This window comes from Cherax quadricarinatus, chromosome 82, assembly GCF_038502225.1.
Source record: "Cherax quadricarinatus isolate ZL_2023a chromosome 82, ASM3850222v1, whole genome shotgun sequence".
Taxonomy (NCBI): domain Eukaryota; kingdom Metazoa; phylum Arthropoda; class Malacostraca; order Decapoda; family Parastacidae; genus Cherax; species Cherax quadricarinatus.
In genome coordinates, this window is record NC_091373.1 from 4,660,026 (window position 1) to 4,676,650 (window position 16,625).

A 16,625-nucleotide genomic window follows, 5' to 3' on the forward strand; every position below is an offset into this window, starting at 1 on the left:
ACCAATATGAAAAACAGTACAGAATGGGTCACATAACCAGAGACCAAACAAAACGTTACTCGTCAATCCTAACCAGCCTGATAAGAAGGGCAAAAAAATTGTATTATGAGAACAGATTATCCAACTTACGAGGTGATATAAAAAAGACCTGGAAAACCCTATCAGAAATTCTGGGAACAAAAAAGATATCACGAAATAGCGAAATAAAATTAGCAAAATCAGATGAACCCCAACTCCCACCAACAGAAACAGCAAACAGACTCAATGATTTCTTCTCCACTATAGGACAAAACCTTGCCAATAAAATCCCAAGCTCAGATACCCCACCAAATGACTACCTCACCGGCAACTACCCGAACACACTGTTCCTAGCTCCGACTAACCCATACGAAGTCTCCCTTATTATCAACGCACTAAAAAACAAGGCAGGAGATTTAAATACCTTACCACCCTTTATATACAAAAAAGTGTCACAAGTGCTATCACCAATCATTGCAACACTCTTTAACAAATCCATTGAATCCTCCACCTTCCCTACAGTACTCAAAATAGCAAGGGTCACCCCGATCCACAAAGGAGGAGACCAAACAGAGTTGAATAACTATAGGCCAATATCCAACTTACACCCTCTCTCAAAAATCTTCGAAAAATTAATTCATAAACGAATCTACTCCTACCTTATCTCCCAAAACATACTCAACCCCTGCCAATTTGGATTCAGGCCTAATAAAAATACTAATGATGCTATTATACACATGCTAGAACATATATACACTGCAATAGAGAAAAAAGAAGTCCCACTGGGGATCTTCATTGACTTACGTAAAGCTTTTGATACAGTTGACCATGACTTGCTCCACGTAAAATTATCACACTATGGTATAAGAGGGCACTCCCTCAACTACCTCAAGTCATACCTCAGCAACAGAAGCCAATATGTGTACGCAAATGGGGCAAACTCTTCTGCACAACCAATTACAGTTGGTGTCCCACAGGGAAGTGTCCTTGGCCCTCTTCTCTTTCTCCTATACATAAATGACCTACCAAATGCTTCTCAATTACTCAAACCCACACTATTTGCTGATGACACAACATACGTCTTCTCCCACCCGAGCCCAGTCACGCTAGCCAATACTGTAAATACCGAATTACAGAAAATATCTACCTGGATGAGTACTAACAAACTTACACTAAACATTGACAAAACCTACTTCATTCAGTTTGGTAACAGAGCTACAGATGTCCCTCTTAACATAATGATAAACGGATCACCTATCACAAAGCTAACAGAGGGAAAATTCTTAGGAATCCACCTTGATAATAGACTCAAATTTCATACACATATACAACAAATTTCTAAGAAAATTTCCAAGACTGTAGGCATACTATCGAAGATACGGTACTATGCTCCACAGTCAGCCCTCCTGGCCCTATATCACTCTCTTATTTACCCCTATCTCACCTATGGAATTTGTGCATGGGGCTCAACAACAAGTAACCATCTCAGACCACTAATTACCCAACAAAAGGCTGCAGTTAGAATGATAACAAATTCTCACTACAGGCAGCACACTCCACCAATATTCAATACACTCAACCTACTCACCATACAAAACATCCATACTTATTACTGCACCTATTACATACATAGAACACTCAACTCTGATATTAACCCTCCCCTCAAACATCTCCTTGCCAACCTCAACAGAACACATGACCATAACACAAGGCACAGATCACTCTTTGATATTCCTCGTGTCCATCTCACGCTATGCAAAAACTCAATGCACATAAAAGGCCCTAAAATCTGGAATTCATTACCTGTTAATATAAAAGAAACACTACCTGTTTATAAATTCAAGTCTCTTCTCAAAGATCACTTACTCACCCAAAACCAAATAAATACTGAATAACTGAACCTTATAAATTGTATATCTTAAATGTTTCTCACAATTATATCACATAAATGTTAAACCTAAAACCCAATCTAACTTTATTATTTTTTAAATTCACTACCTAACAGAATACTCCATTCTACTGAATTTACAACAATGCATGCAACCATATGACCTGTCTTTGTAATACTCACTTGTGCTTTATAGTAATCAGTTTACATTAATGTTTTTCACTGATTTCATCATTGCTTAGTTAATCTTAAGTTAATTTTAAGCCAGCCCGTAATGCTATGCATAGTATAAGTGGCTTTGGCATGCTGCTCTTATCTGTATTTTTTTTTTGTACCTCTGTAAGTGTGCTCAAATTATAAATAAATAAATAAATAAATAAATACATAAGTAAGTGTGTTTAGACACAGGTACACATAAGTACAGTTATGCATAGTGTAAATTACCTAGGATAACCTAAAAAAGTCAAAGTGACTTATTTCCATTAGGGTCTTTGTAATATTTTATTTAAACCTTATAAGTTGAAAGGGCAAAGTAACTCAACCAGGGGCTTTATGTAAAGTATGAATGTATTATTATTATTATTATTATTATTATTATTATTATTATTATTATTATTATTATTACTATTACTATTACTATTACTATTACTATTATTATTATTATTATTATTATTATTATTTTTAATTTCAGGAGTGTCACTTTTTCTGAATCAAGTGTAAACTAGACTTTGTTAGTTAAAGGACACAAGTGAAACTATTGTAACATTTTATTGTGGCAATGTTTCTCTCTCCACAAGCTTTGTCAAGGTTGACAAAGCTTAGAAATTGAAACATTTCCATGATAAAATGTCACATTAGTTGCACTTGTGTCCTTTTACCTAACATAGTCAATAATTCTACCAACATTATTACAAACCAAACTTTGTAGAAGTATAATTTATCATTTATTAGAACCTGCATCTGGGACAGGCTTTTTTTTTTTTTTTAGGTTATTCTAGGTAATTTACATGTTACTATGTATGAAAACTGTAGTCACTTAAATTTGTGTAACCACACATATATATACCTGTACCTAAATAAACTTAATTTAGTTACTAATTCCTTGATGCTGGTGAAGCTTTTGAGCCAAGGAATTGGATTTTTCCTCCCCATTCTTCCTTGGATTGAACCTGATTGCTGCTGATTCCCCAGGCTTTGTATGGCTTTTATGAGATTAATGTCTCCCTGCAATGGATTTAAATAAGTCACTTTGACTTTTAAATAAGTCTCTTTGACTTTTTTGAGTTCTGCTTTCAACGCACTGGCCATATCACACCGAGGCAGGGTGGCCCAAAAGGAGACCTGGAGTTTACCTGGAGAGAGTTCCGGGGGTCAACGGCCCCGCGGCCAGGTCTGTGACCAGGCCTCCTGGTGGATCAGAGCCTGATCAACCAGGCTGTTACTGTTGGCTGCACACAAACCAACATACGAGCCACAGCCTGGCTGGTCAGGAACCGACTTTAGGTGCTTGTCCAGTGCCAGCTTGAAGACTGCCAGGAGTCTGTTGGTAATCCCCCTTATGCATGCTGGGAGGCAGTTGAACAGTCTCGGGCCCCTGACACTTATTGCATGGTCTCTTAATGTGCTAGTGACACCCCTGCTTTTCATTGGGGGGATGTTGCATCGTCTGCCAAGTCTTTTGCTTTCGTAGTGAGTGATTTTCATGTGCAAGTTCGGTACTAGTCCCTCTAGGATTTTCCAGGTGTATATAATCATGTATCTCTCCCGCCTGCGTTCCAGGGAATACAGGTTCAGGAACCTCAAGCGCTCCCAGTAATTGAGGTGTTTTATCTCCATTATGCGCACCGTGAAGGTTCTCTGTACATTTTCTAGGTCAGCAATTTCGCCTGCCTTGAAAGGTGCTGTTAGTGTGCAGCAATATTCCAGCCTAGATAGAACAAGTGACCTGAAGAGTGTCATCATGGGCTTGGCATCCCTAGTTTTGAAGGTTCTCATTATCCATCCTGTCATTTTTCTAGCAGATGCGATTGATACAATGTTATGGTCCTTGAAGGTGAGATCCTCCGACATGATCACTCCCAGGTCTTTGACGTTGGTGTTTTGCTCTATTTTGTGGCCAGAATTTGTTTTGTACTCTGATGAAGATTTAATTTCCTCGTGTTTGCCATATCTGTGTAATTGAAATTTCTCATTGTTAAACTTCATATTGTTTTCTGCAGCCCACTGAAAGATTTGGTTGATGTCAGCCTGGAGCCTTGCAGTGTCTGCAATGGAAGACACTGTCATGCAGATTCGGGTGTCATCTGCAAAGGAAGACACAGTGCTGTGGCTGACATCCTTGTCTATGTCAGATATGAGGATGAGGAACAAGATGGGAGCAAGTACTGTGCCTTGTGGAACAGAGCTTTTCACCGTAGCTGCCTCGGACTTTACTCTGTTGACTACTACTACTCTGTGTAATGTTAGCGAGGAAATTATAGATCCATCGACCGACTTTTCCCGTTATTCCTTTAGCACGCATTTTGTGCGCTATTACGCCATTGTCACACTTGTCGAAGGCTTTTGCAAAGTCTGTATATATTACATCTGCATTCTTTTTGTTTTCTAGTGCATCTAGGACCTTGTCGTAGTGATCCAATAGTTGAGACAGACAGGAGCGACCTGTTCTAAACCCATGTTGCCCTGGGTTGTGTAATTGATGGGTTTCTAGATAGGTGGTGATCTTGCTTCTTAGGACCCTTTCAAAGATTTTTATGATATGGGATGTTAGTGCTATTGGTCTGTAGTTCTTTGCTGTTGCTTTACTGCCCCCTTTGTGGAGTGGGGCTATGTTGTTTTTAGTAACTGTGGGATGACCCCCGTGTCCATGCTCCCTCTCCATAGGATGGTAAAAGCTCGTGATAGGGGTTTCTTGCAGTTCTTGATGAACACGGAGTTCCATGAGTCTGGCCCTGGGGCAGAGTGCATGGGCATGTCATTTATCGCCTGTTCGAAGTCATTTGGTGTCAGGATAACATCAGATAGGCTTGTGTTAATCAAATTCTGTGGCTCTCTCATAAAAAAATCATTTTGATCTTCGACTCTGTCTGGTTAGCGGCTTGCTAAAAACTGAGTCATATTGGGACTTGAGTAGCTCACTCATTTCCTTGCTGTCATCTGTGTAGGACCCATCTTGTTTAAGTAGGGGCCCAATACTGGACGTTGTTCTCGACTTTGATTTGGCATAGGAGAAGAAATACTTTGGGTTTCTTTCGATTTCATTTATGGCTTTTAGTTCTTCCCGCGATTCCTGACTCCTATAAGATTCCTTTAGCTTAAGTTCGATGCTTGCTATTTCTCTGACCAGTGTCTCCCTACGCCTTCCAGATATATTGACCTCTTTTAGCCGCTCTGTTATTCTTTTCCGTCGCCTGTAAAGGGAGCGCCTGTCCCTTTCTATTTTACATCTACTCCTCCTTTTTCTTAGAGGAATAAGCCTTGTGCATACATCGAGCGCCACCGAGTTAATCTGTTCTAGGCATAAGTTGGGGTCTGTGTTGCTTAGTATATCTTCCCAGCTTATATCAGTTAGGATTTGGTTTACTTGGTCCCACTTTGTTTTTGTTATTGAAGTTGAATTTGGTGAATGCTCCCTCGTGACTAATCTCATTATGTCGGTCTGGGGGTCCGCGCATACATGTCTGAACCTCAATTATGTTGTGATCTGAGTATATTGTTTTTGATATGGTGACATTTCGTATCAGATCATCATTGTTAGTGAAGATGAGGTCTAGTGTATTCTCCAGTCTAGTAGGCTCTATTATTTGCTGGTTTAAATTGAATTTTGTGCAGAGATTTAAAAGCTTGTGTGTGTTTTCATCAGAGCTGCCTCCTGGTGTTATTACTGCAACAATATTTGCTATATTCCTCCATTTTAGGTGCCTTAAGTTGAAATCCCCCAGGAGCAAGATGTTGGGTGCAGGAGCTGGCAGATTTTCCAGACAGTGGTCAATTTTTAACAGCTGTTCCTGGAATTGCTGGGATGTTGCATCCGGAGGCTTGTAGACTACCACAATGAGTAGGTTTTGGTTCTCGATCTTTACTGCTAAAACTTCCACTACACAATTTGAGGCATTCAGCAGTTCTGTGCGCACAAGTGACTCTGCAGTGTACAGGCCAACCCCCCCCCCCCTTTTGCCTGTTCACTCTGTTGCATCTGTATAGGTTGTAACCTTGGATCCATATTTCGTTGTCCAAGTGATCCTTTATGTGGGTCTCGGTGAAAGCCGCGAACATTGCCTTTGCCTCTGCAAGCAGTCCACGGATGAAAGGTATTTTGTTGTTTGTTTCTGGCTTTAGACCCTGTATATTTGCAAAGAAGAATGTCATCGGACTGGTGGTATTGTTGGTACTGTTTTTTTTTTTTCCGGCATTAGTATCTGTATCTGTTGGTTTGGAGTGGAGGCCATTGACTCTGGTTCCACTCCAGGAATGACTGGATTTGGTGTACGATTTCCGCCATTTCCTGCCAGTTTTTTTTCTTCTTGGCACTAAAAAACCTCTCCCTCTTGAGTGGCTGTGGCTACCCAGGTTTTTCCCATGGCCTGGATGTTTTGTATCTTCTTGTCCCCTTTAGATGGTGTGCCTGGCAATTTAAATTATAGCACAGTCTTTCCTGTACTGAAGAGGGACACATTTCAGGGTGAAAAAGCTTACAGGAAGGGAGTTTGCATTTTCCTGTTGTCATATGGGCACGGTATTTTCTAGGGTGGTCATAGTTGCATGTCCCATCTGTTTTTCCAGATTTACCATGCCTGCAGATACGAAGTGCATAGTATGTGCACAGGCTTGGTTTCCATTTGCCTTGGGTTTCTCTGACTGTATTCCCTGTTGGTGCATGTTTGCCTTGGGTTTCTATGACTATTCCCTGTTGGCGCATGTTTACCTGTCTTATTCCTATCCTCCCTAGCACCAACAAAGGAGCTCCCACCAGTTGTTTTTGGTAATATATCCTCACTATTGCTAGTGGAGTCCTCTTGTTTGCTATTTCCTGTGGTATTTCTAGTTTGCAATATTGGTTTAATCTTATCTTTGACTACACTTGATTCCCCACTACGGCTCCTGTCTCCCATACCTGGACAAAATCTCCAGCTTCACCATTACTGTCTACCAGGACAGCACTATCAGCCCCACATTTACTGACAACCAGGACATCACCTCCTGCCTTATAGTTTCTGTCTACATGACCAGCATCAAGGGCAGTACCATCCAGCCCAGACTTTTTATGTTCCCATCTGTTGTAGAAAGCTTCCAGGTTGTCTATGAAAGCAGCTTTGATGTTATCCTCTTTTAATACCAATGTGATATTAGTCCACAGATTTCTCTCATTTGGACATACCCAAAAACACTTCCCTGTTTTAATACTTCTTGTAGCTAGTTCTTGGATATTTGCACAAGGGGCGTGACACCAATTTCCACAAAAATGACAATTTATCCATGTGGAAGCCCGTTTGTTTGATTGATTGCAGACTACACAGAGCTTCATAATGATTTGAATGGTTGAATTACTGTAATTCTACTAGCAATCTCTTGAATACTCTATTAATAACCTCCTTAAAGTGAAGCTCTGGCTATTTGTATTTCTATTTCTAACTGTACTTATATGTTAGGACAGCTTACTGGAGTACGTTCCTGTTTTTTATTTATTGTTTGTGTTTATAAGGGCGCCTACAACCCCATCCATTTGCAGTGTGCTTTATTGTCCAACGAATCCGTTTGAAATCGGTCGAGGGTTCGGACCAGTCGAGGGTTTGGAACCAGTCTGATGTGATCAGTGGGTCACTTATTTAAAACATACTGGTCGGTGATTTGGGCTAACACATGAAGGATCTACTGGAAGTTATCTACCTGAGTAATATATGATTTGATTAATACAAAAAGTATAACTTGTGTGTTGAAGAACCGGTGATTGCTGGCAGCTCCTACAATGACGAATGGTCGACCTCAACCCTTGTTTATCAATCACTGTATCTAGCTTTTATAGGTTTTTTCTGTCTCCACCGCAATAAATGCTATATTATCACTATAGTTGACTGGTGGAAATTTTGGAGGAAGGACGCTTTTTCTGTAGTAATATTTGCTTCTCGTTATGTATATTGCGACCGCTGGTAACTACAGGTTATATGAGATTCACAGTATACGTCTGGTATTTCAAGAAAATAGAAACCATTGAAAGTCACTCCACTCCACTAAGTACTATTACAATACTGGTTAGTTGCTACTACAAAACTGTATTCTGCTAATCACTGGTATCCCTAGATTATATGCGAGTACACTAGCAGGCCAGGAAGATTTAAAACAGCTGACCAGTGTGGTAAGTTTCTGGCGACTTCTGGCACCTGCCTCTATAGGCTTATCACTTCATTTACAAATTCACCTGTTTTCAAATGACACTTTAGCCTTTATTATCTATATACTATTATCTATACTAGGGAGCCACTGTAGTATACACTATACACTATGTATACACAATATTATCAGGGAGACTTTCTTTCCTCTGACAAAAAAAAGTTCTATTATTATTATTTTGCACATGGCACACTAGGCCTATTCCCCTCTGGCAGTAAACTCTGCTAGGTAGTGCACACTAATTCTCCTTATTTGACTCAGTATATAATGTCTTCCACCCAAGATTGGTTCCAGGAGCTAGGGGGATGTATCGTATAAGATTGATGGCACAAATTAAAGTTCTAGCACGTAAGAGCGACCGTGAAAACACGAGAAAACACGGAGCACAACGGGGCACGCTGGCACGTAAAGATGAAAGTTTTTTTTTATAAATTTAGTAATGTACATACAGGAGAAAGGGTTACTAGCCCCTTGCTCCTGGCATTTTAGTTGCCTCTTACAACACATGACTTGGAGAGGAAGAATTTTGTTCTGCTTTCCCATGGAGATAAGAGGAAATAAACGAGAACAAGAACCAGTAAGAAAAAAGAAAACCCAGAAGGGTGTGTATATATATGCTTGTATACATGCATGTGTAGTGCGATCTAAGTGTAAGTAGAAGTACCAAGACATACCTGAAATCTTGCACGTTTATGAAACAGAAAAAAGATACCAGCAATCCTAACATCATGTAAAACAATTACAGGCTTCCATTTTACACTCACTTGGTAGGACGATAGTATCTCCCTGGGGGGTTGCTGTTTACCTAGGACTTTTTTGGGTTATCCTAGGTAATTTACACTATGGATAATAATTGTACAGTAGGACCCCTGCATCTGCACGGGATACGTTCCAAGGACCTGCCGTGGATACCGAAAGTGTGGATAGTAGCAAACCTTGTATACAAGTTCTATACATATCTATTATAAAGTTTAATTGATAAATTATCCACAGTAAGTGGAGACTTATCACTTTTTCACTGACGGGAAGCACTTCACGGCTGCTCTTAAGCTTTGAAGAACTGCCAGTTTCTCTACTTTTGCACTTTGGGGCTATGATTATGCAAAATTGAGAGGTATTTTTAGGCCAGAGTAAACCGTGGATAACTGAAACCACAGATACCGAATCAGTGGATACGGGGGTTGTACTGTACTGATGTGTACCTGTACCTAAATAAACGTACTAATATATGATTTTTTTTGTAATTTTTGTACTTTTATTTGAAATCTGTTTACATAACATTCATTTTACATTTGTTTTATGTTTGCAGGTAGGACTGGCAGATCGCTCACTAATGCCTGGTGATGTTGTACGTCGTTTGATTCGGGGAAAGGACACACAGCGAGGTTATTGCCGCCAAGTTCATGTGACTTCCAGTGTGCAAGTTGTGGGAACAAAGCATGTAATATTAAATGTTGATAGTAATGACCTCACTCCCCTTGAGGTAATTAAAGTCAAGCTTGTTGATTACTGGTTTCCTTGTCTGGTTACAACCTATCCTAATTCACAACATTGGTTTTGTACTTCAGTATATTAACCTAATGTGATTACTCCACATGTACTCTTTTGGGTTAGGTAAGGTTTACATATACCAAAATTAACCAATTATCACATTCCTAAATAAAAGTAATGCAATAATTCAAGACTGTTTTGCTTTTAGAACAGAAAAATGGATCTTGAAGCAAAAATACCTGCACCACAAAACATAAGTTCAGATTTCATAAGTCACGAGCCAGACAAGATAGGACTACCAAATTGTGAAACTGAAAGCCACTATGATTTCAACCAATCTTGTATCTGAACTGTTTGATATCAGGTGATGGATATGTTAGGTTCCTAGCTAAATACCATTTTTCAAAATGGTAAGCATTTTTCCCAGCCAGGTATGATTTATTTAATTTGTTTTTTGTTTTCCTTAGTCAGATATATACTGTAGTTTGATTAATGTTCAATATTAAGCTCCCCATCTTTTAATCTGTAGTTTGTGGGGGTTCCTCAAGTTTTGGCAATACAAATAATACACCCTGAAGACACTTTCATTCTATACTGGTACCATTAAAAAGAATCAGTTTTACTAAGTGTAGTTAGTCTGTTTTCATGACAATTCCTCTCATTTTGTGTATGCACTTGTAAAAGTTAATAACAAAGGTTTAAATGATTTGCTTTTTAATATAGAATGAAAATATATGCATGTTTTTTTATTTGGTTAATCTAGTTCATGTACGGGTACACCACCGATTTTCCGGCACTCCTGGTTCCAAAGCTTTGCCGGATTAACCGTTTTGCTGAACCAGTGGTGGTCACCTTCATCAGTACATACTAACCCTCTAATTATACACTTCAAATATGTCACTAAAGCACCATGGACTGCTAGACCCTTAAATTAAAGAAATATTAGATGTAAATTAAATTATTAAAATAATTAAGCAAGATTTTTTAATGGAATATTTATCTGGAAGTTGAGAGCTGTCATGATTACTGTCTATTTCATAGTTAATCATTTCATCTTGGATTGATGATGTTGCTGGCGTGGCATCAAGGGTACTTGAAGTTGAAGCTACAGGACACACATTCTTTTTGGCAGTCTTTTGAAACATTTCATCCAAGTGAAGTTGCTTCATGTGTTTTGATCCTTCCCTGTGTTATTTTTTATGGAACAAATGCAAATTCATTAGTTCTTGTTCTGTAAAGGTGGTATGTTGCTTTGGCCCCTTGATTAATTCATTCACCAACTCAATTAACTTGTCATAGGAAAGTCTTTCAGCTACATCTGTTTCATCTTCATCACTTTCTATATTTTTATCCGCATTCAGAACAGTGTATAATTTCTGAGTCCGTAAGATGATTCACAACAGGTGTTTCTTCATTGTCCTTCGTCCACTCAGCCAGATTTTCATCAAGATTACATATCCTTGGCAAGCAGTGCATACAATCCATGTGAGCACAGCTACACTCAGTGCCATCTGTGGGCTGCCCAGTAACCTGGTCTAGCAGGTGTGGGAATTTCAAGTTCCTGCTCGTAATTTTGCCTGGACTAAAGGAGGTGCTGGACCATCCGTTGCTGGAAAATCAGTGGTGTACTTGTAGTACATTATTTCTGGAAATCATGATAGACTTTATCTTGACATTTCGTTGCTATGATGAAGCCAATCATGTTTAGATTATTCAGAAAAGTATAAAAAACATAGAATAGCAATTGAAATATCCTTTTAATACAGTACAAGCACTTATTCCATTTAAGTAGCAGTGGGGTAAGATTTGTGGATAAAACCATGCAGTACTAATAGAGATTGGGGGGGGGGGGTAAGGTTGCTGGTCATGGTAGCTGTGGTGGATAGAAGGGAGACTTTGTTTTGCCGTGATTGTAGCATGGACAGTTCTGGAAACAATGTACTTTGTCTTCTTTACAAATAGTTTGATATAGCAGATTTTCTCATACTATTTCCTAAGTTCATTAAGTTGAGATCTGTTAAATTGAGGGTTGACTATGGGGTTAATAGATACCAGTTTTTTTTTCATAAAAAAAGTTGGCTCCTGTTGCCTGTTCTTGAAGACACTCATCCTCATTCTGGCAACAGTTTGATATGTCTTTTAATTGACTCTGGATATTTTACCCATATGCGAGCGTATTATTTTATCTTTTACTGATAGTGTGATTAATTTTTATTTTGATGACTTTGTTTTAGCTTGAGAGAGTATGATATGCAAGCTGATGTATATATACCTTTTTATTGACTTAGTGCTGACTAATCTATTTGTCTCAGTGCCCTGGAGATTTTAGAATTTACCTTTTCATTCTGGCACCATGCACAAATTAATAAAATTGTATATCATTGACACTACCATCTATGGGGCTGTTCATATTTTTAAAAGTATTAGAGGAAGTGTTATGTAGATACTCTAATTGTTATAGAGCATTGATTAATTTTTTATATAGTCATTAAATATTGCCTAATAGTGTATTGAAATAATTTTTTAAAATTTAATTTTCTTGCTTTTCAGGAGTTTACAACTGATATTGCTGTAGCTTTAGACTCCTGGGTGGGAATGGTGCACATGGTGAAGTGCCGACTGGTGATGGTGTGCGCTGATGGCTCCAGATGCATCATGTCTGATGGTGAAGCTTTGGAACTGGATGATATGCGGGATACACGAGACAGGGTTAGATTGGTAACTGTCAAAAAGCTCATGGTAACCTTATATGGCGTACATTGTGCTACTTCATTTAGGTGTTTCTCCCAATAGATCTTCAATATTTTTTTGCCTTAAAAATGTTTTAAAGCTTTCTTAAATGTGCTTTAGTGTTTCTGGACTGAGATTATTGCTTAGTTTAGACAAAGGCAACTGGGATGTGCATATGTACATACCCTTAATATATGCACACTTTTGAAATGTAATAGTAATACTTGCTAATGTGACAAATTTTTCTTAAAATTTTCTACTGATTTGGCACACATAACATGTTTATGTATAGCAGTGCATATATTATAGGAGAGATCAAGGCCTAGTAAGGGTACTAATGAGAAAGTAAATTTAGGCAATGCTCAGGATATTTGACATTGGCTGAAGGACATAATATATGAAAAATATAAATTAGCAGCATAGGTCTGTTTATAAATCTTGGACTCATTAATAATAGTTTTGAACTCAGTGGGCTATGGTCCCCATAGAGCTATGAATGGAGTAAATCTTGAATATGTTAGTTTGTCCAGCAATGTTCTCAGTCTCTGAACACTAAATTATGATGCAGAGTTATAATTTTTTTTTTTTTTAATTTTCCTTTTGCAATGTAAACTTCTTGGTTGCAGTATTGTTTAAATCAAAATATATGGTGAAGAACAGAAAGAGTTTGTTCGTTGTTTTCTAAATGGATGACTAGTTATCAAAAGTTTTATTTATATGTTACTGTGATTTTTTTTTAGTGTGTATGTATTGTACATCTGCATGTCTTTGTAGTACCGTACTTAAATTTAAACCAGCATAGGCGAGGTAAGCCTAAATTAAAACTAGGTTTTTGTCAATTTGATTTTTGCAATATTTTATTTCTCGTGCAGTCGGTGATAATTGAGTTCCATGTTGATTATGTAACAATGCTGAAGGGATGCATTGATAAAAGTGATATTTATTTGAAAATGAGAAATTGAAATATGTTTTGCTCTAGTATACTTAAAAATAATTTGGTTTTCTTCATGATTGTAGGATTCTGGTAATGTTTAAGTATTGTTAAGGGATTGAAATATTTAGGATTAATATTGGGCAAATATTCTGTAATTGAAGGATGAATCAAGGAGGAACTTCCTTAGAGAGGTGACTGTAAGGGACTGTAACAAGAAAAAGGAAGCAAGGATTAGAAAAAATAAAATCCTTGTAATATGCATTTTGTTTTGATCTAACACAGTGAAGTGTAGGCAAAATGACAAATAGATTTAGATATTTTCTCTAAATAATGCATATATGGTATGCTCTTAATAGATGGGAAAGAATAAACATATGATAAATATGTAAAAACATTAGGGCTTTTATTATGGCCAAACGGTTCATTATGTTATAATTGAGTTAGGAAAATAGGCTATAGGGGTTTATGTCTAAAAGCTGTCCATTTGTCAAATGGTTTCTGAATCCATGTTACCTTGGGAACTCTCCTGTAAGGTGTTGATAGTAAATCCCCCATGCATCCCTATGGCCCTCTAACCTTTGTTTTTTCATGTCATCATAGGACCTGTTCTATACTTGATGTGCCACTTCTTATTTCCATGGTATTCTTCACAACAATCTTCAGGCAGCATTCATCATGTTCTTTTGTTCAAATCCTCAAGAGTTTTTTCTGTTACTCGTTCTTCTTTCTGTTGAGCCTTACATCAGGTGAGATGATGAAGGGTGCGGATACTGTGTCAAGCTACTTGTTGGCTCTCTCACTTTCTTAGAAATTTTGTATTCTTGTACATGTTAAATAAGTTTATACTGTATTGTATATTATAGTAATATCATCAGGAAGGGTGTGTACTATATATATTTTTAAATTAAGCATTTGCTATCTTTTTAATGTTTTTCGGCAAATACAGTTCTTAACTTTTTGATCATGTATGCTGTGTCTTGAGAAGTTCAGTAGAGTTTGAATTTATAGCAGTATTTTTTGTTATATCTCAGTGTTAAATGTCTTGTGTTAATGTAATAAGAAAGTGATGGTTAGTTTTCTTTTCACACTATCATATTAAATACAGTATTTAAAGGAGGGGTTGGGGATATTGGCAGTTGGGAGTGACTATCTAACTGTCGTATCTGGGCGCCTCTGCAAAGACAGTGATTATGTATGAGTGATGGTGAAAATGTTGACTGATAGTGAAAGTTTTTTTTCTTTCTTTTTAGGTTTTTCTTTCTTTTGGGTCACCTTGCCTTGGTGGGAGATGGTTGATGTGTTAAAAAAAACTTTTAATAATAAATGTAAGGTTAACACAGTGCTACATGTGTAATTTTCTTCATTACAGGCAGACTAAAGCTTGTAAAATATTCAGCTACTGATTTAGTATTGGATGCACTCTTGCTTTAAAAATTATTTATTGTAATCATTTTTAAAGTTTCCCATCTTTTAATTTCCCTTCAAACCCATTTAAGACTGCACTTTACTTCTGTTGACACCACCTGCTTACTATTTTGCATTCATACCATATACAGTATGTCATTCATCCTTACAAATATATGATCTTTAGTAATGTCCAGCCACTTTCACCAGTTCCATTTCCAAACACAGTGATAGATATAAGCAAGTACTTCAGAGAAAATACTGTAGAAAATAATTAGAAGGGCGAGTACATTACAAAGCCCTTTTCTTTCTTCACTAGTAGTTTGCATCACATATTGTAGGGCCTTTTTAAATTACCAAGTGCAACAGCAATTGGTGTGTGTATCAAGGAAACTGTTGGAAGGAGTGTTCAGAAAGTTTGTTCAGAGGACATTCACTAGGTATTGTGGGTAAGGTAGACTGGAGTGGCCTATGGGATTTAGTTTGTTGTCATGTAAACAAGGTAGTATCTATGAAAGGCTAGCAAAACCAGCTTGTTAGAGGCTTGAAAAGTAGTGTTTGCCTTCTGATAGTAAGATGGAGAGATAGCAGCTAAGTTGATGAACATTGGATCAAGACTTCTGTACCCTTCTGTGTGTGTGTGTGTGTGTGTGTGTGTGTGTGTGTGTGTGTGTGTGTGTGTGTGTGTGTGTGTGCGTGTGCGTGTGTGCATGTGTCCATGTGTGCGTGCGTGTGTACTCGCCTAGTTGTACTCACCTAGTTGAGGTTGCAGGGGTCGAGTCCAAGCTCCTGGCCCCGCCTCTTCACTGGTCGCCACTAGGTCACTCTCCCTGAATGATGAGCTTTATTGTATCTCTGCTTAAAGCTATGTATGGATCCTGCCTCCACTACATCTCTTCCTAAACTATTCCACTTCCTGACTACTCTGTGGCTGAAGAAATACTTCCTAACATCCCTGTGATTCATCTGTGTCTTCAGCTTCCAACTGTGTCTTCTTGTTGCTGTGTCCAGTCTCTGGAACATCCTGTCTTTGTCCACCTTGTCAATTCCTCTCAGTATTTTGTAAGTCGTTATCATGTCCCCCCTATCTCTCCTGTCCTCCAGTGTCGTCAGGTTGATTTCCCTTAACCTCTCCTCGTAGGACATACCTCTTAGCTCTGGGACTAGTCTTGTGGCAAACCTTTGCACTTCCTCTAGTTTCTTTACATGCTTGGCTAGGTGTGGGTTCCAAACTGGTGCCACATACTCCAATATGGGCCTAACGTACACGGTGTACAGGGTCCTGAACGACTCCTTATTAAGATGTCGGAATGCTGTTCTGAGATTTGCCAGGCGCCCATGTGCTGCAGCAGTTATTTGGTTGATGTGCGCTTCAGGAGATGTGCCTGGTGTTATACTCACCCCAAGATCTTTTTCCTTGAGTGAGGTTTGTAGTCTCTGGCCCCCTAGACTGTACTCCATCTGCGGTCTTCTTTGCCCTTCCCCAATCTTCATGACTTTGCACTTGGTGGGATTGAACTCCAGGAGCCAATTGCTGGACCAGGTCTGCAGCCTGTCCAGATCCCTTTGTAGTTCTGCCTGGTCTTCGATCGAATGAATTCTTCTCATCAACTTCACATCATCTGCAAACAGTGACACCTCAGAGTTTATTCCTTCTGTCATGTCGTTCACAAATACCAGAAACAGCACTGGTCACAGGTGCCCAGTCTGACACCTCGCCACGTACCATTACTCGCTGCTGTCTTCCTGACAAATATTTCCTGATCCATTGTA

General features: G+C 38.5%; 1 protein-coding gene across 7 annotated transcripts in view; it reads left to right on the plus strand.

Moving 5' to 3' along the window:
• LOC128702873 ((E3-independent) E2 ubiquitin-conjugating enzyme UBE2O) overlaps positions 1-16,625 on the plus strand; it is a 171,543-nt gene that overhangs the window by 2,413 nt on the left and 152,505 nt on the right. For 5 of the 7 annotated variants that reach the window (XM_070102546.1, XM_070102549.1, XM_070102548.1 and 2 more), the window contains exons 2-3: positions 9,603-9,776; positions 12,335-12,502. In XM_070102546.1, the coding sequence (XP_069958647.1) occupies positions 9,603-9,776; positions 12,335-12,502 (342 nt within the window). The remainder of the gene's footprint in view (positions 1-9,602; positions 9,777-12,334; positions 12,503-16,625) is intronic. The other 2 variants (XM_070102547.1, XM_070102552.1) reach the window with 1 other exon arrangement.